We start from the raw sequence: 24,871 nt of genomic DNA, 5'->3' as shown, positions 1-24,871 counted from the left end.
GCTTTTGAGGTGCTTTTGGTCTACTTCTCTGTGTCAGGCAGCTCCTATTTAAGTGATTTCTTGATTGAAACAGGTGTGGCAGTAATCAGGCCTGGGGGTGGCTACGGAAATTGAACTCAGGTGTGATACACCACAGTTAGGTTATTTTTTAACAAGGGGGCAATTACTTTTTCACACAGGGCCATGTAGGTTTGGATTTTTTTTCTCCCTAAATAATAAAAACCATCATTTAAAAACTGCATTTTGTGTTTACTTGTGTTATATTTGACTAATGGTTAAATGTGTTTGATGATCAGAAACATTTTGTGTGACAAACATGCAAAAGAATAAGAAATCAGGAAGGGGGCAAATAGTTTTTCACACCACTGTATGCATGTTCATCAACATTTGGGGCAGTGATCTTTATGTGCATACCAACAACTTAAGGAAAACCAGCAATTTTTGTGGATGTAGAGTGGTAGACAAAGAGAGACAGTGGTTAGGAGCATGCGCTGATACAGTGCATTGCTGCACCCACCACACGACAAACCAACTCAGGATCCAGATTAGGACCCGAGTGCAGCCATGCAATAGGTGATACCTCAGCACCACACTAGTTCAGATGGAGTGGAACCAGTGTGAAGTTTTTTTTATGGTGGCTAGAGTGCCAATTCTGCCACCAACCCCCAGGTTTTTCCCTGCAGGTTGGAGGGCCTGCATGCAGGGCTGGATGCAGATTAACACCATACCCAGGACGGAGAAATTGTAGGTTAAGGGCCTTGCTCAAGGGCCCAACAGAGCAGATTCTCTTTTGGCATTTACAGGTTTCAAACCAGCAACCTTCCCATTGCCAGTGCATATCCCTAGCCTCAGAGATATAAATATGCATATTGCATGTGTTGTATGGGCGTTCAAAGTTTGGTGGAATCTCCAAGAAATAGTTGGTTGTGACATACCCAAATAAATGCTATTGCAAAGCTTCACTTTCCCTGTGGCTAAAAAACTTATGTTACCAACACTTTGATTTCGGCTGACAGCACAAGGCTTCTCCACATAGATGGATCAATCACATAACATATAAGATTTGTTACGAATATTATTCAATCTCTGTCAAATGAAAATCTTTTTTCAAGAGTATCCAGTTATTCCAAAACATGTGTGTGCCAATATCTGCCTAAATGCCATCTTCAGGCAGCTCACAAGCTCCCCTAAATCAAGGTGAAGTTAGGTGTAGCTTCCTAAATTAGGAAAACTGATAAAATGCTTTTACTCCGTCTCCTAAGAATAGGACCAAATTTGCATCATGCAGATATTTGAGCCAATTAGGACTATTTTCTTACTTGTGAGATCATTGCAGGAAGAGACATCAAACAGGTAAATGGAGCTGTAAAGCAGCATTCCTAACCACTGAACCACATTTACTAAAAAATCATATACCACTGAATTGAAGTTATTTTATTACCTCTTTAGCCTTAAGTGAGAGGGGTTTCAGTCCATGAGCCTGTAAAATCTAAAAGAAACTGATTTGAGTATTTGGCTTTTTGCATTCATGCAACTCTACTCACAATCACTTTTATATTTACATGCTTGGCATCAGCCCAGCCACACTTTGGAGACCACATCATTCCTTCTCCCATCAAGCCAAGTGCTAAATGAGACAGTGGGGCGAGATCTCCACTAGCACCAACTGTCCCCTTCTCAGGTATGAAGGATAAGCAGGAAGCTGTAAAGGGTTAATTATGCTGATGAAAATATGATAGCATTTTTTTAAGCTTACCTTCATCAATTGAATCACCGTAAACATCAGCAAACATACCATTGTAAGCTTCAATTATCTGGTGGAGTGTGTCTGGGGAAATGCCGCTGTATCCTTTGGCCAGTACATTGATCCTTAATGCTAACAGCATACGGGAGCGCTCTGGATTCAGTGGCTTACCAACACCTAACCAAAACATAAATAAATAATGTAGGCAGCCATGAAGTTCAACATGTCACCGTCTTTTGAGTTTTTTTGTTTCCAGAGATTTCTAGTAAAAAGGGGCAAAGCTCCTAATTAAACACTGGTTGTTTTTATGTACCAAAACAATGTCAGTTATAAAAAGCGTTACCACACCCGGGCACTTGAAACCCCACAGTCATCTTCTAAAGTGTGTGACAGTGTGAACAAGTACAGTGAGAAGATGTTTTATTCTGTCCAGGTGACATAATGGACCAGAATTGCACAGTGCTGCACTGTTTACTGCTGCTGTCTTTTAGGATTGAATGCTGGTTTGGTCATCGTCTGCACTTAAACTGAGAACAAGAGAAGACAAGAGTGAAAGGGACTATTCTGGCTGCTACAGTAACATTCAACCTGCCATTATTCAATAAGAGTTTCCCAAAAAAGCCTATTGCAGATAATATACCCTAAATTGCCAGTATGCTCTTTATTTGCTGTTTCCCTAATATCTTCACAAACTTCAATATTTGTTTCTTATCATTTGTAATTTACAGTATGAGCTATTTTCTGTATATGCAGTTTATTTTTATGTAGATTTTCTATTCATTATTTTTGTTTTGTACATTATGTGTTTTACTCTGATTTAGAGCTACCCTAATAGGTGTAAATGGCAAATAAAGGCAGTGGCGTAGCTAGGGGTGGGCGAAGGGGCGGTTCTGCCCTGGAAGGCACTTTTTTGGGGGCGGCATTATTGGCCAAAAGGCTCAGTACAATTCGTGTGTAAGCAGCAGGTTTCGGAAAAATATCACTCATGAATGAAAAAAGTAAAATTCTCGGATTATTATCCACAAATGCTTCAAAAATAATTTTCTGACTGTCCTTCTGTGACGGCATCAGATACAGCAGTTGAAATTTATGAGGCAATAACAAAAATAAACATAAACATGACATTGATAATTTCTAGGAAGATAAACAACTAATTTACAATTTATAATTTCGTTTCGTTATCAATCCGAATGCGTTCTTGCTCTGTGCAGAAAATATCCCCACCTATCACTTGTACACTACACTGGTTCTGGTTTTCACAGCGTAATTATATTAAACTAATAATTAGAACTTGGCTTATCAGTGCGCCCATACTATATTCTTGTCTAGTTGATGTTTATAAATAATTATATGTGAACAATTATTGCTGTTTCTCTATACATGAATAAATCTATGCAAAATTTATCTTAATTTTTCTCTGTACGTCATTTTAATTTTCTATTTTAATAGGTTAACATAGGGGCAGCACAGTAGTGCAGTGGGTAGCGCTGCTGCCTCGCAGTTAGGAGACTCGGGTTCGCTTCCCAGGTCCTCCCTGAGTGGAGTTTGCATGTTCTCCCCGTGTTTGCATGGGTTTCCACCCACAGTCCAAAGACATGCAGGTTAGGTGGATTGGCGATTCTAAACTGTCCCTAGTGTGTGCTTGGTGTGCGGGTGTGTGTGTGCCCTGTTGTGGGCTGGCACCCTGCCCGGGATTGGTTCCCTGCCTTGCGCCCTGTGTTGGCTGGGATTGGCTCCAGCAGACCCCCCGTGACCCTGTAGTTAGGATATCGTGTGTTGGATAATGGATGGATGGATGGATGGATTGGTTAACATATTCAAATATGTTGGAGGGAGGCAAATTGAAGCACTGTCTAAACAAGTTTTACCTGTATGAATACTATTTCATGTTCAAAATGAGCACAGATGAGTAAATTAAAAGTCTTCAGTGCAAGGAAGCACATGGCACAAGTACAGTTTCCATGAATCTAACTGTCTGACTGTAAGCCACAAGGCACACACATAGAGAAAAAGTCAATGACAAGATCTGTAAAATTTTCCTGTCACCAGATAACTCACCAAATTAAAGATTCAGATTTGCTTTGTGCCTAAAATACACTATTATGGTATGTCAGCTTAATGCCTTAATATAAATACAGTAACTGGGACAGGCCAAAGGCTATAATGCCTCCGCACAGCATTTTTACTCTGGTTAAGCTGAGAAGCCTCGTGTGTTTCATGCCACTATTTAAAGATGGAGCTCAAGGCACTGTAAGTGTAACAGAGAGTCAAGATGCCCTACTGGTTCACAGCTGCTTTCTGCCCTGTGTGTCCTGCTGTTTTTTAAAGCTTAGGTGTCCTCCAGCCATGCATTGAACAAGTAATAAGAAAATGGATTGACTGATGTACAGTACTGCCCTTTATTTCATTTCCATTTACAAAAATAAATAAATAAAATCAACATCCTACAGTATACTAATACACATAACTGTTAGATGTTCAAAATAACATTGAGTTGAGATTTGAAGGTCCATAAAGTATTACTTTCCAGAATACTTAGCTAATTTATTCCATGTGTCTATGCTTCTTTGTGTGAAGAAAAATTTTCTAACATTTGTGCCCTTAATAAACTTTCAACCGTGTCTGCTGCATGTTCTTGTTGCAGAATTTATTATAATGTAACAAATGTGAAAGGACTTTCAAAAATTCACAAATCTGGCTAAATGAAGATTTTTTGACCTTTTTTTTGTTTTCTAAAGGATGATGATTTTGCTTACCTGCTGCTGAAGAGCGAACCACATTCTCTTGAAGTTCCCTATAAGTAATGTGAGAACAATATCATGATTTCATAGCAGTGTACCATTCAGCAAATTGAAAGCATTCAAAGCAAATAAATAAGCCACATCACTCACACAATTTTCTCTCTGGGAATCACAGTCTGAGCAAATTTGCCAAACCCTGTGGTTATCCCATACACAACTGGAGAAAAAAAAACAAAATGGATTACATTTGACTAGCAACTAGCTCAGCAATTTGAAAAGAATGGAATCCCTAATCATAATCAAAAACTAATTTACCTTTGCTTTCCTTAACTACATTCTCAACAACTTCCCATGATTTTTTGACATTATTTTCAGCCTCTTTAGTCAACTACAACATACAGAATAAAAAACAAACACATAATGTAAATCAACTTTAAGTTTCTAGTAATAAGACACAGCTTTCCTTGAACATATCTAAAGCAGTGTTCAGGCCTAGATGTACAGACTGCCAAAGGAACATAATTCAGACTTGTATGTTTTTTTCTTCTTTGTTTTTAATTAACTACTGTACATCTACTAAGCACTGCAAAACAACACCTTTGGCCAGCAAATGTAGTTGTATTGTATTATTGATGAACTATAATGGGGCTATTTGCAAGGACAACATATATTGCTTACCTTAATTTTGTACATTCCTTTTCCTAAATTCACCACATCTCCTGTAGTGAGGGTGTTCCCATCTAAATACAAATACTATGAAACATTTTTAAAAGAGACATAAGCAAATAAAAGACCAAGGCCTGGCTTAAAAATTGATCATAGAGTACCACCCCATAAATAATTACTTACTTCTTTTGGCTCCTGATATTTTCTTCTATAAACAAAATGTAAAATTAAATTAGTAACTGATATGCCAGGGGGCTGTTTTTCAAAGCAATATAGTTTGAAGAACATTTAAAAGCAAAAACTGAGCAAACTAGAAGTAATCTCAACTGATATACTACAATGAACAAAAAAAACGCATAAATATTCACATGCTGGTTTAACAACTTGTCACTTCAGGGCCTTAAAAGTTGAAGAAGTTTTTTTTCCTTCTTTTTTTTTTACTATTCTAATCAGTATCATAGTGAAGTGAACTGACAGAGCCCATTCAGGGCTACTTCTAGCCTTGCTGCCAAAATGGGCTCTACCTGACCCTATAGTGGAATAGGAAGGTTCACAAAATGAAAGGCTTGATGGTTGGACAAGCATTGTGGGCAAAGTATTTGATTTCCAGAATAACGTTATAAAGAGAGCTAATATAAAATAATAGCTTTTAGGCTTTTAAAACAATATCCATAGCAGTAAGGGCAAACACTAGTACATTATAATAATTCTCTTTGCATACATTCTTTTACAGATTATATTAAAGCAGCTTGCATAAAATAAGTTCCCATGTTTTTCCAGATTTCTATTTAAAAGAGTAGCAGAAGCAGCTTAAATGACTTGCTTATGACCACTTAATGATGATCATAGGCTTTATAGAGATAACTATACTGATTAATACATTTCATCTAAACTTGCTAATTAAAATTAACAAAACTAAAAATTGATTCCCAAAGGTTTTTATATAAAATATTATTCTTACCTGATTTCAAATATAAGGCTGAAAATCAGTTATTATAAATTGTGGTGTAGTTGGCAATTAAACTGTAGAAAACATTAAAATCGATTCATATTTGTGACAGTGGGTGCATTCCTCATAAATAAGTCCTAGCTCAAAAGAGTCATAAAATTACATCTTTGCAAAAGGAAAAAAAAAACAGAATAAAAACTACACTTTTAATGAAGGATTTGGGAAGAATTCTAACATTTGGACCAGAGATACAGTGTTGGAAACCTGACAAAATGCAGCAAATACTCGAGGGAGACAAGCTGCCATGAACTGGTTCTGCAAGATCCAACCCTTTTCTACTTCATGTAAATTATTAACATGAAATAATTTTCATGTTGATATGAACTTCAGCTGTTCTCACCATTAGATAACATCTGAGAGTGCAAATGACATGAACACAACTGAACAAAATGCTGCAGTGTGAGGCTATATGTATGAAGATATGGTACAGTATATGCTTTACATTTCAGGCAGACTCTGGAGAATTGATCAGAGCCTGCTGTAATGTTACAGTTGTTCCAGGAATAGCATTTTCTCATTCTTTCATTAAAAATGCTTTATAAAATAGAAATGCAATAATTGAATACCAGCATACTTGATGTGTGTTATATTACCTATATGCTGTAGCTATGTAGAGAGTACATCATGTTAGCAATTTGGGTGATGAGACAGTTGCTGTATTTACTTTAACGATTATTATTTAGACTTGACAACTCGGTTTATGTGACCAATGAGAATATTAGTCCAAAATGAAGTTAATGTCTCATTCGTTTACTTTTCATTCTACAAATAGCAGACGAAGAACACACAAATAGAAATCAAAGCGTGTACAGTCAATTGTTCAAATGAACTTCCATAATGGGGCAAGACAAGAATTGAGTCAAAAGGGTGCTTCAGACTGGAACGTGACATTTTTAGAGAAGATAAAGACAAAAACTATTTGAAGCCCATTGTCGTTAAGTATATTTACACCTGCTTAATCACATATTGATTCACTAAAAAGAAATGAAAATTAGTTTAAAAAAAATTTCAGATGAGGAAAAAATATTAAAAACATTTTATGACAATTCAGAATAAAATAAACTAATGAAAACATTGCAGTAACCCAGATTAATGTCAACTAGAATTACAGTTTATTTAAGTGGCTGTTTCATTCCATTTTCATTGTTGAAGCCACTTTGTCGAGTTCAGAGTCAAAGGAGTTGGAGTCTTTCTTGGGGTCATCAGCTATAAAACAGAATCAAGTCCTATACAGTATAAGAAATGGAAGTAACACCTTATTTATCTGTGTGATGCCTTTGTCCATGGTAATTTACAACATTTGAGATCAAATTGGTTACATTTCTTCTGCATTTCCAGTTAGAGCACAGGCAGTTGAAGTGACTTTCCTATTGTCACATAGTGTCAGTTGTGGAATTTGAACTCACAACCAGAGTGTTTGCAGTCCAATTTCTCAACCACTTTGCCATACAGCATTGCTTTATGTTGTGTTATACTACTTTATAATATCTTTATAATTAAGTTATTAACAAACACTAAACAGAGCTTAACTGATTACTAGTTCATGTCTATACATGTACTGTAGTTATAAAAGATTCTTATATTGGTAACACTAAAATAATTTTCATTAACTAGCAATTAACAAACATTACTGCATATACTAGTTATTTACATCTTAACCAATCATTTATTAATTAGTTGTAGATCTTTATGCTGTACCTAACAATTTAAAGATTGAAAAGATTTATTAATGAAATTAATGTTGTTATAAACTGTTACCACTGTGTTTAATTATTTTAGAATCATGTTTTTAACCTAACATTTAAGACTATGATTTTTCATTTGCCCCAATAATAAAAAGTTTTTACAATTAAATTGCCTTGTCCAAGATTGCGATTTCTGTTTAGCATTTTAAAATCTCTGCCTATTTAGCTATCAAACATTCTTACTTTACTTAAGAAATCTAGTTTTACTTTTTATTGAATGCCCTTTTTATTGTTTAGGTAGAGTGCAGACAAAGATTGTGTTGCAATCCCACCTTCTAAAAGGTATCCATTACCCAAAAAGTATTATTTTTATATCTGTTGCTTACTCTTTGTTCTTTGTAGTTATAGCTGAGAAAAATGCTTAATTTCATGCTTTCCTAGAGAATAAAGATCACGAAGGTTATGAAATGCTGTGCTTTAAGTTGGTGCCAAATATTAAACAATAGTGAACCATTACTCATGTTGGTAATCCACATCTCATTTATAGTCATATGCTCACAATGTGCCAAATGCATGCATTTTCTCTAAAATATTGTTAAAGACATCCAGAAAATCAGAGTAGCACACAAACTTAAAGTGCACTTAAACTGGATTGAAATTTAAATTAAAGACAGGACTCTTGACCACTGAATGAGTGGGAGAGGCTGATATTCAGATCAAAAGCTCGATCCTGTTTGAACGTACTTTAGATTCCTGTGGTACAGGAATGGATAAAAAATAGTAATACATAATTCTCAACATTTCTTCTCTTTTTTAAAATTGCCATCCACATCCTCACTACAATCTAGCACAATATTCTGCACACCCCTGAATTAAAATTTTGTAAATTGCTGTAAAATAAGGCTGCAAAATGCCCTGGTGATAAGCTCTGGCGACGGTAACATTTCTGGCAAAACAACACAAAAATTAGTGATTATATATCATATATAAATATAAATAAACATAGATGGTGCCTGGGATTGAATTACTAATGGAACATAAGTGTAAGTAGAGGACAGAGATGGGGATCACAAAATGTAGTTTGGATGTACCCCAAATTGATACATGGCCCCTTCACTTCATCTATAATAGACAAGTGTCTTTGGATGAATGACTTAATCTCCTAATGGTTATGAGGGTTTTTAAGATTAAAGGGACAGCTGGATACACTAGGTAGAGCTCTAGGAGGTTAGTTTTATGAGCTCCCATGGCCATTCCTGAGTTGGCAGGGTTACTGGTGACAGAGGACAGAGAGTAAATGAGCAGCAATCTAGCAGAAGGAGACTAGCAGAGTTATTATTTGGTTGGGAAACTGGTCCAACCACCCTACACAACAGACAGGATAATGAACCTTGCATAGGTAGACCCAGAAATGCTTTTAGGGTTAGTGTACTTTACTTATTATTTGTATTATAGTCTCCAGGACCTTTTACTGTTCTGTTATTGTTATTTCTTTATATGTAACAAAGGAAGGCCATGTGGTGAAGTGGTTAAGACATTGAACTTCAAACCCCAAAGATGTCAGTTCAAATTCTGCTGTTGACAATGTGTGACCATGAGCAAGTCACCAATGATATCTCAAATTTTGCAAGTTGTCTTGGAAAAAGTCATCAGGTTAATAATACTAAAACATTTGTTTTGCCATTTACTGTATATGGGTTCAGGCTCTGCTTCATGTAAGAAGGTAAAAATGTATTTTGCTCTAGAACAGTGTTTCCTAAAGTGTGGGTCGTGACCCCACCAACTATTGGATTTGTAAAATAAAGCAACAAATGCCTCATTAACCAATATTTATTTTGTATATAGGAACAAAAACAACTTTAAATATAAAAAACAACAAATTATAGTAGTTACGAAAGTTTAAACAAAATGTATATGATGAATGTGGTTGTTTTGTAGAAACTAGCTTCTCAAACCTGAGCTCTTTATTTGATACAAAAACAATGCTACCATTTTCAAGTTCAAAGCAATTTCTTGCTTTTTGTTTTGATGGCAGTCATAGACAAAAAACTTAATTTGCATAAATACAGCGTTGCAAATGGTATCAAAAATTTAAGATTTTTGCTTGCAAGCTCTGGGTATTCCTGCATTCTTTTGGCCCAAAACTGCCAACCCCCCCCCCCCCCCCCCCCCCAACACACACACACATTCCCCCCAAAAAAATCTGGTTTCAACAGTCCATCAGTAGCTATTTCAGTAAGTTTTTCTTTCATATTTGTTGCTATTTCAGCCAGTTGAATGGAACTCTCCAAAAACAGATTCAATATCTATCTGTGAATGTCGTAACTGTTTTTGAGATTCTTCTGGAAAATACTCAAACAACTGTTGTTTTAAATTGTGCAAACTAACTTGCATGTTTGCAAAACCAAGTTCAGAGTTTACCACAATTATACATAGCTACATTTTCCAGGAGTTCTTGATTGCACTGGAATGAATCAAATTTCTTTTTTGTCAATTGAAGATGACCAGAAATCAGGTTTCTTTATAAATCCATTGATTTTATCCCTGGCTATTATTATGTTAACACTGTGGCCTTGCAAATTACTATTCACAGTGTTTAAGCGTTTGAAAATATCAGTAAGAAAAGCCAGCCTAAGAAGCCAAAGAGAATTGGAAAATAGGTTTGCATATTTCGGTGGCGCAGTGGTAGCGCTGCTGCCTCGCAGTTAGGAGACCCGGGTTCGCTTCCCGGGTCCACCCTGCGTGGAGTTTGCATGTTCTCCCCGTGTCTGCGTGGGTTTCCTCCGGGCACTCCGGTTTCCTCCCACAGTCCAAAGACATGCAGGTTAGGTGGATTGGTGATTCTAAATTGGCCCTAGTGTGTGCTTGGTGTGTGGGTGTGTTTGTGGGTGTCCTGCGGTGGGTTGGCACCCTGCCCGGGATTGGTTCCCTGCCTTGTGCCCTGTGTTGGCTGGGATTGGCTCCAGCAGACCCCCGTGACCCTGTGTTCGGATTCAGCGGGTTGGAAAATGGATGGATGGATGGATATTTCGATTTCTCATCTTGCACGTACTGTACATCAAAAGTTGTGCTCTTAACTGGAAAACTCTTTTCAAAACATTACCCCTTGAAAGCCATCTTATTTCTGTGTGATAAAAAAGATGTTCATAGAACAACCACATGTCTTCACAAATTTTTAGAAAAATATGATCCTGCAATACCTTTACTACTTTAATGACATATTTTATAATACAATCCATTTCAGAAGGTAAAGATTTTGATGCAAGAGTTTCTCGATGTAAAAAAGCAGTATATCCATGTAGTATTTGCATCATCTCTTGTAATCTGACAATGATACCACTTCGATGACCAGTCATAGCCTTGGTGCCAACGCATTTCATCCAGTCAATATCATACTTACTAGTACTTTGCACAAAAGTGTTGAATAAACATTTTCCGGTAGTATTGGTCTCTAGTGGTTTACAAAATAAAATATCGTCTGTAACACCATTCTCAGTATTATGTCTTAGATATACTATGAATGTGGCGTACTTAGAAATTTGTCCCTCTTAATATTTTCAAGAACTATTATTCGAATATCTGACATGTCATGTACTGTATTCTTCTTTGGATTGTATTATTGAAGAGAAGTATTGTTTTGAGCTTGTCAGCCTTTTTTCACCAATTACTATTTGCGCAATACTAGCAGTTGTCAGTAAAATCAGATTTTAAGCGATTGTATGTGTTTTGCTGGCTTTTGCAATGTGAAATACAAATTGATAACTTGGTAGTAATGCTTTTTCATTAGTAGTGGTTGCCGAAATAAATATGGCTTGCTCTTTGTCAAGGTAATTTAGCTTTCTTTCAAAGAATTCCACAGGCTTGTCTTTTTTGTCTGGATGTTTTTCTTATTTAAATGGCGAAGTAGTTTTGATGCTTTCATACCTTTTTTTGACAACACTTCTCAACAAACGATACACTGGGTTTAATGGAAATAATGGTAAAACCATATTTGAGATATTCATCGCTGTACAATCTGTTTTTCTGTTTACTCTTGTCACTGCCAGACAAAGAAGTTTCCAATGATCTTTTTATAAATTTGTCTATCTCAGGGGTCGGCAACCCGCGGCTCTGGAGCCACATGCGGCTCTTCAGCCTCCTTGTAGTGGCTCCCTTTGGCCTTGACAAAAAAATAAAAACCATGAAAATGAATAATGGCAATTTCTTAATTTAACTTGTGTATATATATATATATATATATATATATATGTTTATTTACTACTACTACTACTGTTATACATTTTAACATCTAATTTAGAGAGTTTAATTCTGCGTGGACAGAAGCATTTGCCTTCACCGCCAACGATGCTGGCTTACCGGTGTGCTTAATATGTGGCGATAAATTATCGAACAACAAAAAATGTAACGTTGAAAGACATTTTCAAAACAAGCCCTCACCATTCACTGAAAAATACCCAAGTGAAGATGAGCGAAAGAGAGCAATTTCGGAACTGCAACGGAAAGCTGAACAGAGCAAACATACTTTCAAAAAGTGGATCACTTCTACACAATCAACTACAGCCGCTAGTTTTGTGGCAGCTCAAGAGATCGTAAGGAGGGGTAAGCCGTTCACAGACGGAGAATACATGAAAGAATCGTTCATAAAAATATCAGAGCATCTATTCTCCGACTTTAAAAACAAACGGGAAATTGTTCAGAAAATGCAAGCTGCATTTAGAGAAAGATTCAGTGAGTTCAGAAAGGAAAAACACACACTCTCTCCTTCCCTGTCACACCCCTGGACATCGACCCATCCCTGCTGAACACATCCTCATTCACAGGAGTAAGCCTGATCTAGAAATTGAACTGGACGACATAGCAGATAAAGATTAATGGGTGTCCAAGTTCAAATGCCTGACAGCGGATCTTGAAGAAGTCACCCGTCAGAAGGCTACTCTCGCTAAAGAGCACAAATGGAGTGATATTTAAAACCTCCCCAAACCCGACAAATTTGTTTTCGACAAATTTGGAGTGCCATTCCCGAAACGTATTTGAACATGAAAAAATATGCATTTGGAGTCCTGTCCATCTTTGGCTCAACATACTTAAGTGAGCAAGTTTTCTCAAGCATGAACTTCATAAAGTCCAAATATCGCTCCCGCCTCACACATGAGAGCCTGCAGTCCTGTGTGAAGGTCAAAGTCACATTGTACAGCCCCGACATAGAGATGATCAGCAGCGAACTTCAGAAACAGAAGTCACTTTAAACAGGTGACAACAATAGCATTTAATAAGCTATTATTTTTCAGAAAAACAAAACACATTCATTTCGGACCCGGAGCTGATGTAGGTTTTTTTGTATGTTCAGGTGCTTCAGTTGATTCAGCACACTGAAATGGAATTTAATGTTTACTTTTTTAAAGCTGCTAAGCTACAGCTAAATGTTTTATTTATATTAAAGTGGGCTAGTTTTTATTTTAATTTTACACAGGTATAGGAAGGACCCAAATAGGCCTGCATAGTTCAGTTTAATTTATTTCAAAGTAGCCCTACACATGCACACTGCACTTCTGTTTGTTGTATTCCGTGGTTGTAACATGTAAAATCTTAAAAAAGATTAAAACTTTTAAAAGTTTATCAGCTGTGTTATGTTTTGCGGCTCCAGACTATTTTTCTTTGGAGGAAGAGGGGGCAAAAATGGCTCTTTTCATAGTGAAGGTTGCAGACCCCTGGTCTATCTTTAACAAAATGGTTATAGCTCATACTTATCTCTGAATATTCAATACTGTATTTTTCACTCAACAGCACAGTAAAAAGCTCAAAAACAATGCCTCAATGCACTTCGCTGATTATATAAAGCCAAATTGATACATAACATGTACAGCTAAACCACCAAAGAGTCAAATGAAAATCTGTATAAAGCACCAAAGCACTACTGTATGCTTGGTTAGGCTTAGTTTATGAAGCTACTCTGTCAGCATTATGCAGTAATTGTGTTTATAAGCTGCCTGTCAGCACTTTTTAAAAAAACATTCAACCACACGGCACCTGTGTATGTCAGCTGCTTCTACATCATTCTTACAAAACACAGTACCTTTGATCCCATTTTAAAAGATTAATATTATTTGGACTTTATTTTAACGAAAGATTATCAAGTTAGTCATTTAAAAAAAAAAAAGACGTTTTGCATTTTCATATTTGTCACTCAAGTGGAGTGAAATGCTAGCATGAGAAAAAAGATCTGGCATTTCAAACTCAGCTGCCTCTGTGATAAAACGTAAATGTTTCTCAGGTGTTTGGTTGCGATTAGCAGCGATCTTAATAATAATATTTATTTGCATTATTACTCACAAAAATTCTATGTATACTAATTATGCTAACTTGATTTCATCTATTTTGCTGCTTGTAATCCAGACACTTTATACATTCTTAACAATTACACACACAGAAAGAATGCAGGTAATGTGAACAGCTAATAAATAAAAAGCATTCCGCAAACTAGCATTAACAATATAACATACTAATAGATAACAAATAGCAGGGTTATGCACTATATGTACATACCAGACTGATATTCCTAATATATATAGGAGGTCTAGTGGCACAGTAGTTAGCACTGCCTGTGGATGCTGCATAGACCCAAAGACTAGGATTCACTTTCTGTCTCAATCTCTGTCTCTTGAAGGAGTTGGTATGTTTTCCCCCTATTAGTTGTTAGTCTTCTTCTGGTACTCTGCAAATCCTAAAAAGGTGTTGTGATTCTAAATAGTCTAGTCAATGTGGGTGCGTCAGCAAGTATATCCTGTGACAGGCAGGTGGAATGGAGGGATATTATATACATTAATGTAGTTTTTATGGAAAGTTAGTATAAATTATATTCCTCTCAGATCCATCAGTCCATTTCTAACCTTTTCCATCCATCCATCCATTTTCCAACCTGCTGAATCCGAACACAGGGTCACGGGGGTCTGCTGGAGCCAATCCCAGCCAACGCAGGGCACAAGGCAGGGAACCAATCCTGGGCAGGGTGCCAACCCACCGCAGTCTAACCTTTTCCATTTCAGGGTTATGGGGACAGCTTCAGCTGCCAGCTTAAACCAACGCTAGACAAGGTGACAGTTCATCACAAGGCACATTCATGCACAAACCCAAACATTCTCTGTAATGGAGAGTTGTAAATGTGTAAATTAAAATAACAGAAAGAAAACCAGAGTATAGTGAGAAAAAACAAAATAGAAATTTGGCAAAGGGGAAAACTCCACAAAGGCAGGGATAGGATTTGAGCTCAGGACCCTAATCTACGGAGTCAACAGCACACTCCACTATACCATCCTTTCCTTTCAGATGTTTTAAGCATATTATGGTAGCACAGGCATCCTTCAGTTAACAGTTTATAGGTATTTCTTTGTATGACACACAGGAATTAATTATTTTAACTAATGAAAATACAGTTTTCATACTTACAAATCCATGCATGTTTACACTTGCTATACTTAGTAAACAGAATGCTTTGTGAGAATGTTTTACAGCTCTAGAGACATAATCACAGTTCTGTCTTTGCATAAATTTTGGAAACAACCATCAGTGTTATGCTAGTGAGATTAAATGTACTTAAGCTAAACATTTTGGCCATAAATGCTTTGTATTACAAGGTGTAGTCACATCATGGTACCACAGCCATGAAAATCTGGACTCATCTCCTGAAGACACTATATAAGGCAAAACTAGTAAAAGTAAACTGAAAAATGTATACTTTTTAAAATAAAATATTTTAGAAATATTTACCTGTAAGAAGCACAAAGACATGACGAAATAAATAATGGAGAGAAATTGTCTTTATCCTCTTTTAAACCTAAAAAAATAGTGTATGATACAATATAAACCAAGATCCATTATTGTTTTAAAAAAAAATCAAAACACATAATTCCTTAAGACAAAAAATAACTTTTAAGTCAGTTTTAATAAAATCTTAAAAATACACACAATGGAAATGTAATAATACATAATATATCCTGTGGAACTGTCAATAACACAAGGAAAATTCTGTTTTTTTATTTTTATTATTTTGATCAAATCATAACTGTATGTACAACAACTTTCTTTAGATTTACTTTATATCAGTGTTTTAGTCATTTTTGTCTTACATTATACAGTATATTAAACTAATTTTCTGAGAGTTTAAAATTCCTATAGCTACTACTTACTAAGCTCCACAAAGTCATTGTCCTCCAGCACTTCTTCTAAGGTATCATCCGGATCCAGAACTCCCTTCCCCTGGCACTTTCTCATAGTGAAGCAGACCTCATGGACAGGATCTCCATTATCTGGCTTGTTCTTGGTGTATCGTCTCAGTGCCTCAAGTCCCAGCCAGTGCACCGTGCAAGTCAAATCCTTACAGGGCACAGTTAGCCACTCGTCCCTAACACGTACCGTAATACAAGGCATGTTTACCTCTGTCTTAGAGTATGTAAAAGTTTAGTGCAGCACAGTTAACCAAAGTATTTTTATAATAAACCGCATGAACAGAAATGTGAACCGTACACTTTATCATGTCTATATATTACTTATTAACAAAAGAAAATTGCAGACATTCTCAGAAATAAGTAAACTAACGGAAGCCATAATTATATGCATCATTGGCCAGGTTTATCTGCTTAATTAACTTGTAGTTTCCCATTTCTACTGTGCTCCAAAACTTCAGTCCACAACACCCACAGTTCCCTTATTCTTCCCGTAACAGGTGCACCTGCCACCCAAAGTTTACACTACACCTGTCTCTAAACTGCCAAATCCTCTGCCAACATGCCTAATTCCCCATTCTGCCAAAACACACACCATAATGTCTGCAACCCCCCACCTCCGTAATCTTGCAATAACGTGGACTTCTGTCTGTCCTATAACATATCCATAGCATAAATCCAATCCAAATATTATTCTGCCTCTGCTAATAGAGTGCCTAGCCCTAGGCCATTTCCACTGTACTCCATAAATCCAGATTATACAATCACTAGTCCTCTGATTTTTCTAAAGTCTCCCATCCCAGTTTACCATTTACCATACCTACAGAGTCATTCCCACCCTAATTTTATTCTACACTTGCTGCCAGTCTGCCCAGTCCTGTGCAAGTTTTCCATGCTTACCTCACCTGGGTACAAATTCACATTGTAAGATCCACAGACCTCATCTTAAAATATAACTTGCCCCTTAACCTGTCTTGTACTATACCCACAAGACCAACCTAAATCCTATTCTTCTTTTATGATCAGGATACCCTGAACTATTTCCTTGAACATAGGTTTTGCCCTTCTTTCCTTCAGGCCTGAAATTTTCTCAGTTTCTTTCTGATTAAATTGAGTCATTTCACTAAGACTGCCAAAAAAAATTAGCCGCCTACTATTGTCTAGAGCAGTGTTTCACAACCTTTTTCTTAGCACACTTTTTGTAACCAAAATCATTCCAAGGCACACCACTCTTCTACTAAACACAAACACATGTATATTTTATCTATTATTCTGGACAGAATGTGTTGATTTTTGGTCACTTCTTTGTTGTGCCTCCTAATGCCAAGCCTGTATTCTTCATCAAGCTATTCAGCAATACAAAGTTTGCCAAAAAATTTAGCCTCATGCTATTGTCTAGATGACTGCAGCTACTTTCATGCTGCTTGCATTTTTCAGAAAGATGTTTTATGTCTCATAGCCCCATCGTTGTTCACAATGATTTGGTACCAAAACTTTGAAACAGCAAAAAGGGAAAGCAAAAAAAAGGCATTACTTACACCACACCCAGTTGCCCAACTCCATTTCTCATAAGAAGAGCTGGAAAAAATCTGTGTAAGCTCATTCTCGAATTCTTAAGTCGGTCTGGTCCAAGCTCCTTGATCTTCTTTTTTTCTTCAAATTAGCAATTTATGAAGGCTTGTTTTGTTAAAGAAATAAATTTTCTTTAATTTCTGAAGTGCTGCTTGAAGTTGCCATCAAATTCAAACTTGCTCATTTGAGGTTACAGAATGATAAAGTATTAGTGTGTCTACAATTGTCCAATCACATTAGATTATAATAACCTAAAACAATAATAATTCACTGCCAGAGAGTTGTGTCCCCAGAAAAATCTGAAAGCAACCAATTAAAGTGCAGCCTCAGGTCACCTGTTTGCCAACAGATCAAGGACTTACAGCGACTCTCATTTGGATGGGGGTCTTCACTCCAGAAATATAGGTATTCACACAGATTTTTTTTTTTTTATTCACACATAAATTAAACAAATACAAGTCAAAACCAATTTTTAATGGATGCTGACATGTGCTAACACCAAGCACATTGTGCAAATAAACAGATTTATTTCATGATTACTTCACATTACCTAATTAATGTAAGTAGAGTTTTTAAAATATTTGAGGGGGCGGCACCACAGCACCCTGCATTACAAACCACCACTGCCTCAAACATCCTGACACCAAATCATGACAGAGACACAAGAAGGTGCCAAAGAATGAGAGGAAGTTGTAGATGACTCAAAGATGGAACGTAAGTTCTTGCTCCTTCTTACTAAGAGTACTGACCTTAGAACAATGATACTGTATTATCATGAAAGAAAGATGCAAAGTCATAGATGAGAGAGGATGTCAGATCTGTTTTTTTCACCATAAATGGTCACGTGAATAATATTTTATTGACTCTTGACTCAGGCGCCGCCACGAGTGGCAGCCTTTCCAGTAGCTCCATGTATGACTTTATCTTTCTACTTTTTTATCTATTTTATCTATTTCACTGATCACTCCTACCACTTTCTTTTATGTGGACTTGTTCCCTGGACACTTTTTACTACTTGGACATGGATTTTTACACACTGAGACTCATCTATTCAGGTAGTCAACTTCAAGCGCTGAGAACAAAGGCCCATGCCGGTGTGGTTCCCTATTTACCAGATGAGGTAAGAAGGTCGTATCGTGGCAGCAGAGTCGGCGCTAAGCTAAAAGCCAAGCGGCTAGCGAGAAAATGGCGATACAAGCTTTCGGTGCCTTCTGTGTTCCTGGGAAATATGAACTCACTACCAAATAAGATCGACGAACTGGCTGCACTGGTGAAAAATGTCAGGACCTACAGAGAATGCAGTTTGTTGTGTTTTTGTGAAATGTGGCTAACAACTAATATCTCAGATGCTAACATGGAGCTACCTGGGTTTAGCACAGTTAGAGCGGACAGAGACGCAAATACCTGCAGGAAGCGGAAAGGAGGAGGACTCGCTCTGTATGTGAATACAAGGTGGTGCAATTCTGGACATGTAAACATCAAAATCTCCACTCGCTGCAGGGACATCGAACTGTTGGCCATAAGTCTGCATCCCTATTACTTGCCCAGAGAGTTTGGACACGTCATTGTTGTTATTGTTTACATCCCTCCTCGGGCGGACGTGGAAATAGCAGGTGACATCATCCATTCCGCTGTTGCTAAACTGCAAACAAAGCACCCCGAGGCGCTTGTGCTAATCGCTGGAGACTTTAATCATGTGACGCTGGACAAAACATTACCTGTCTTCTCCCAGTATGTGGATTGTAACACCCAGGGAAATAGGACTATTGACCTACTGTATGCAAACGTTAAAGACGCATACAGCTCTACCCCGCTGCCTGGGCTTGGGAAAGCAGATCATAACCTGGTTCTGCTTCAGCCTCACTACAAACCAAGAGTCAGGGAGCTACCTACAACCACACGCTCATTCAGGAAGTGGTCCCCTGAGGCAGAGCAGGCTCTGAGAGACTGCTTTGGAACTACAGACTGGGATATCCTGCAGGGATCATATAGTGAGAACATTGAGGAGGTTGTTGACTGCACTACATCAACTTCTGTATGGACATTGTAGTTCCAGTAAGAACAGTACGCTGCTATGCTAACAACAAGCCATGGATTACAAGTGGCAACAAGGGCCTGTTGAACCAGAAGAAAAGGGCTTTTAAAGGTAGTGATCAGCATGAGCTCAAGCGCGTGCAGAAGGAACTCCTGAGTCCAGCTCAGGGTGGTGAAGGAGCAGTACAGGAGAAAGCTGGAGCAGAAGTTGCAGAATAACAGCATGAAGGAAGTGTGGGACAGGATGAAGATCTTCACTGGCTGCAGTTCGAAGTGGGTGCCACTATCGAGAGAGACGTGGAGAGAGCAAACCAGATGAACAACTTCTTTAACAGGTTTGACCACCCTAACCCACTCTCACCTCAGAGTACTGCACCCTCCACCCATCTTTCTGCTGATACCAGCATAGGAGAGAGTTTCCCCCCACCCACAATTACAGCAGCCCAGGTAGAGAGCTAAGGAGACTTTGTGCCAGCAAAGAAGTGGGTCCAGATGGAGTATTCCCACGACTGTTGAAGGCCTGTGCGTTGGAGCTGGTGAGTCCTCTACAGCGCATCTTCAAACTGAGCCTGGAACAGGGGAGAGTCCTGAGGCTTTGGAAAACATCTTGCATCACCCCAGTCCCAAAGGTATCACATCCTAGTGAGCTGAATGACTTCTGGCCTGTCGCTCTGACATCACATGGGATGAAGACCATGGAGAGGCTGCTGCTTCACCACCTGAGGCCACAGGACCGCCATGCCCTCAACCCTCTGCAGTTTGCATACCAGGAGAAGGTGGGAGCGGAGGATGCCATCGTCTATATGCTACACTGATCCCTCTCCCACTTGGACAGAGGCAGTGGTACTGTAAGAATTATGTTTCTGGACTTCTCTAGCGCCTTCAACAGCATCCAGCCCTCTGCTCCTTAGGGACAAGCTGACAGAAATGGAAGTAGATTCATACCTGGTGGCATGGATCGTGAACTATCTTACAGACAGACCTCAGTATGTGCGTCTTGGGAACTGCAGGTCTGACATTGTGGTCAGCAGCACCAGACATCGGACTTCCAATACAACTCGGGGTCCTGCCACGTGCAAAAATTCGCTGATGACACTGCTATCGTGGGCTGCATCAGGAGTGGGCAGGAGGAGGAGTATAGGAACCTAATCAAGGACTTTGTTAAATGGTGCAACTCAAACTATCTACAACTGAACACCAGCAAAACCAAGGAGCTGGTGGTGAATTTTAGGAGGACCAGGCCCCTCATGGACCCCGTGATCATCAGAGGTGACTGTGTGCAGAGGGTGCAGACCTATAAATACCTGGGAGTGCAGCTGGTTGATAAACTGGACTGGACTGCCAATATTGATGCTCTGTGTAAGAGAGGAAAGAGCCGACTATACTTCCTTAGAAGGCTGGCGTCTTTCAACATCTGCAATAAGATGCTGCAGATATTCTATCAGATGGTGGTGTGCTGGGGAGGCAGCATAAAGAAGAGGGACGCCTCACGCCTAGACAAACTGGCGAGGAAGGCAGGCTCTATTGTAGGCATGGAGCTGGACAGTTTGACATCCGTGGCAGAGCGACGGGCGCTGAGCAGACTCCTGTCAATCATGGAGAATCCACTTCATCCACTAAACAGTATCATCTCCAGACAGAGGAGCAGCTTCAGCGACAGACTGCTGTCACTGTCCTGCTCCACTGACAGACTGAGGAGATCATTCCTCCCCCAAACTAGATAGATAAATACTTTATTAATCCCAAGGGGAAATTCACATACTCCAGCAGCAGCATACTGATAAAAAAAATTAAAGAGTGATAAAAATGTAGGTAAAAGCAGACAATAACTTTGTATAATGTTAACATTTACCCCCCTGGGTGGAACTGAAGAGTCGCATAGTGTGAGGGAGGAACAATCTCCTCAGTCTGTCAGTGGAGCAGGACAGTGACAGCAGTGACACTATCCATCCATCCATCCTCTTCCGCTTATCCGAGGTCGGGTCGCGGGGGCAGCAGCTTCAGCAGAGATGCCCAGACTTCCCTCTTCCCGGCCACTTCTTCTAGCTCTTCCGGGGGAATCCCAAGGTGTTCCCAGGCCAGCCGAGAGACATAGTCGCTCCAGCGTATCCTGGGTCTTCCCCGGGGCCTCCTCCTGGTTAGACATGCCCGGAACACCTCACCAGGGAGGCGTCCAGTTGTATCCTGATCAAATGCCCGAGCCACCTCATCTAACTCCTCTCAATGCGGAGGAGCAGCGGCTCTACTCTAAGCCCCTCCCGGATGACTGAACTTCTCACCCTATCTTTAAGGGAAAGCCCAGACACCCTGCGGAGGAAACTCATTTCAGCTGCTTGTATTCGTGATCTCGTTCTTTCAGTCACTGCCCATAGCTCATGACCATAGGTGAGGGTAGGAACATAGATCGACTGGTAAATTGAGAGCTTTGCCTTGCGGCTCAACTCCTTTTTCACCACGACAGACCGATGCAGAGCCCGCATCACTGCGGACGCCACACTGATCCGCCTGTCGATCTCACGCTACATTCTTCCCTCACTCGTGAACAAAATCCTGAGATACTTGAACTCCTCCCCTTGGGGCAGGATCTCGCTCCCAACCCTGAGAGGGCACTCCACCCTTTTCCAGCTGAGGACAATGGTCTCGGGTTTGGAGGTGCTGATTCCCATCCCAGCTGCTTCACACTCAGCTGCGAACTGATCCAGAGAGAGCTGAAGATCACAGTCTGATGAAGCAAACAGGACAACATCATCTGCAAAAAGCAGTGACCCAATCCTGAGTCCACCAAACCGGTCCCCCTCAATGCCCTGGCTGCGCCTAGAAATTCTGTCCATAAAAGTTATGAACAGAATCGGTGACAAAGGGCAGCCCTGGTGGAGTCCAACTCTCACTGGAAATGGGTTCGACTTACTGCCGGCAATGCGGACCAAGCTCTGACACTGATTGTACAGGGACCGAACAGACCTTATCAGGGGGTCCGGTACCCCATACTCTCGGAGTACCCCTGTGACGATGTGGGTTTGGCGCCATGCTCCCATCTTCTGTCCGGGAGCCCTTGAACCCTACACCGTCAGTAATGTTACCGATGAGCTAGACAGTGAGGCAACAACATAGCAGGGGATGGTACAAAAGTGCTTTTATTAAACAATCAAAAACAAAGTATTCAAATAAATAAAGTGCAGTGTGTCAAATTCTTGAAATAAATAATCCATAAAAGATTAAAAATCAATACAAAAACAATCCTTTAAAAATGAGGTTAAAACAACGCTAGAAGCAGTCCTTTAAAATACAATTAAGAACCCGGTGCTTCTTTACCCTAGCGTCTCTCCTGCTTCACCCGTCTGGGCCCCACAGCAGGCAAGATGCTCTCTCTGCAGCTGTCTTTCACTCCTTTTCAAACAGGTCTGGAGGCCTCCCGATCCTGGCTTCGGTCGCGCACTCATCCCAGACTCGAGACTTGGTATCCTTGATGACCAGGACGCTCCACCAAGCCTCCCGACTCCCGCTGCTTTCCAGGCCTTACACGGCCAGTCGTCCTTCACTGGTCAATCCCGCTACTCGATCACTCAGCAGGAGCGACCACTACTACAACTCCCGGGTGTCGGCCTAACACCCAGGCTTCTGTACAGCTGCCTGCGAGCATTCACTCGATCGCTCACTCACCCGCACCAGCTCTCTCTCTCTCTCTCTCTCTCTCTCTCCTGCTCCGTGCTCTCTAGCAACCTCCGTCTTTCTTTCCGTTCTTGTTCTACTCTTTCCCATTCCTTTTTTCTATGTTGAGAGGGCATAGTAGCTGCAGCAAATTAGCATCCCCAGGAACAATCACGGATGTGGGAAGTCTCTCACCTGTGTACTTAGGTGAGAAACACCCATACCGCAGATCACCCTGAGTACTGCTTCAGCCACAACCACCACGCCCCCTCACTAAGCCGCGAGCATGGTGATTATCTAAAACAGGCCTTTGCTGAGAGCTGTGGACCCGCTATACCACAACCCCCCACAGGGTTCCCCGAGGGACACGGTCGAATGCCTTTTCCAAGTCCACAAAACATATAGACTGGTTGGGCAAACTCCCATGCACCCTCCAGGACCCTACCAAGGGTGCAGAGCTGGTCCACTGTTGCAACCAGGACAAAAACCACACTGTTCCTCCTGAATCCGAGGTTCAACTATCCGACGGACCCTCCTTTCCAGAACCCCCGAATAGACTTTTCCAGGGAGGATGAGGAGTGTGATCCCTCTGTAGTTGGAACACACCCTCCGGTCCCCTTTCTTAAAGAGGGTGACCAACACCTCGGTCAGCCAATCCAGAGGCACTGTCCCTGATGTCCATGGGATGTTGCAGAGGCGTGTCAACCATGACAGTCCTACAACATCCAGAGCCTTGAGGAACTCCGGGCGTATCTCTTCCACTCCCGGGGCCCTGCCACCAAGGAGTTTTTTGACCACCTTGGTGACCTCAGTCCCAGAGATGGGGGAGCCCACCTCAGAGTCCCCAGGCTCTGCTTCCTCATTGGAAGGTATGTTAGTGGGATTGAGGAGGTCTTCGAAGTACTCCCCCCACCGACCCACAACATCCCGAGTCGAGGTCAGCAGCACACCATCCCCACCATATACAGTGTTGACACTGCACTGCTTCCTTCTCCTGAGACGCCAGATGGTGGACCAGAATCTCCTTGAAGCCGTCCGAAAGTCATTCTCCATGGCCTCCCCAAACTCCTTCCACGCCCGAGTTTTTGCCTCAGCAACCACCAAAGCCGCATTCCGCTTGGCCTGCCGGTACCTATCAGCTGCCTCCAGAGTCCCACAGGACAAAAGGGTTTTGTAGGACTCCTTCTTCAGCTTGACGGCATCCCTCACCACCAGTGTCCACCAACGGGTTTGGGGATTGCCGCCACGACAGGCACCGACCACCTTACGGCCACAGCTCCGGTCAGCCGCCTCAACAATAGAGGCACGGAACATGGCCCATTCGGACTTAATGTCCCCCACTTCCCCACCTCCCACTTCGATGTGGTCGAAGTTCTGCCGGAGGTGGGAGTTGAAGCTACTTCTGACAGGGAACTCTGCCAGATGTTCCCAGCAGACCCTCACAACACGTTTGGGCATACCAGGCCTGACCGGCATCCTCCCCCATCACCGAATCTTACTCACCACCAGGTGGTGATCAGTTGACAGCTCTGCCCCTCTCTTCACCTGAGTGT

The 24,871-nt window shown here is 40.3% G+C and overlaps 1 protein-coding gene across 1 annotated transcript in view; it reads right to left on the bottom strand.

The window, feature by feature from the left end:
* Nucleotides 1-16,420, bottom strand: part of LOC114643343 (histidine ammonia-lyase-like) — a 38,750-nt gene extending 22,330 nt beyond the window's left edge. The window contains exons 1-10 of the mRNA XM_051931285.1: nt 16,029-16,420; nt 15,610-15,676; nt 5,335-5,359; nt 5,164-5,238; nt 4,801-4,873; nt 4,636-4,702; nt 4,501-4,538; nt 1,796-1,921; nt 1,563-1,702; nt 1,442-1,489 (exon numbers count right to left, since the gene is read on the bottom strand). Of these exons, the coding sequence (XP_051787245.1) occupies nt 1,442-1,489; nt 1,563-1,702; nt 1,796-1,921; nt 4,501-4,538; nt 4,636-4,702; nt 4,801-4,873; nt 5,164-5,238; nt 5,335-5,359; nt 15,610-15,676; nt 16,029-16,269 (900 nt within the window). The 5' untranslated portion in view covers nt 16,270-16,420. The remainder of the gene's footprint in view (nt 1-1,441; nt 1,490-1,562; nt 1,703-1,795; nt 1,922-4,500; nt 4,539-4,635; nt 4,703-4,800; nt 4,874-5,163; nt 5,239-5,334; nt 5,360-15,609; nt 15,677-16,028) is intronic.
* Nucleotides 16,421-24,871: the final 8,451 nt, after the last annotated feature.

Source organism: Erpetoichthys calabaricus, chromosome 1, assembly GCF_900747795.2.
Source record: "Erpetoichthys calabaricus chromosome 1, fErpCal1.3, whole genome shotgun sequence".
NCBI lineage: Eukaryota > Metazoa > Chordata > Cladistia > Polypteriformes > Polypteridae > Erpetoichthys > Erpetoichthys calabaricus.
This window is presented reverse-complemented; position numbering and strand designations above follow the sequence as displayed.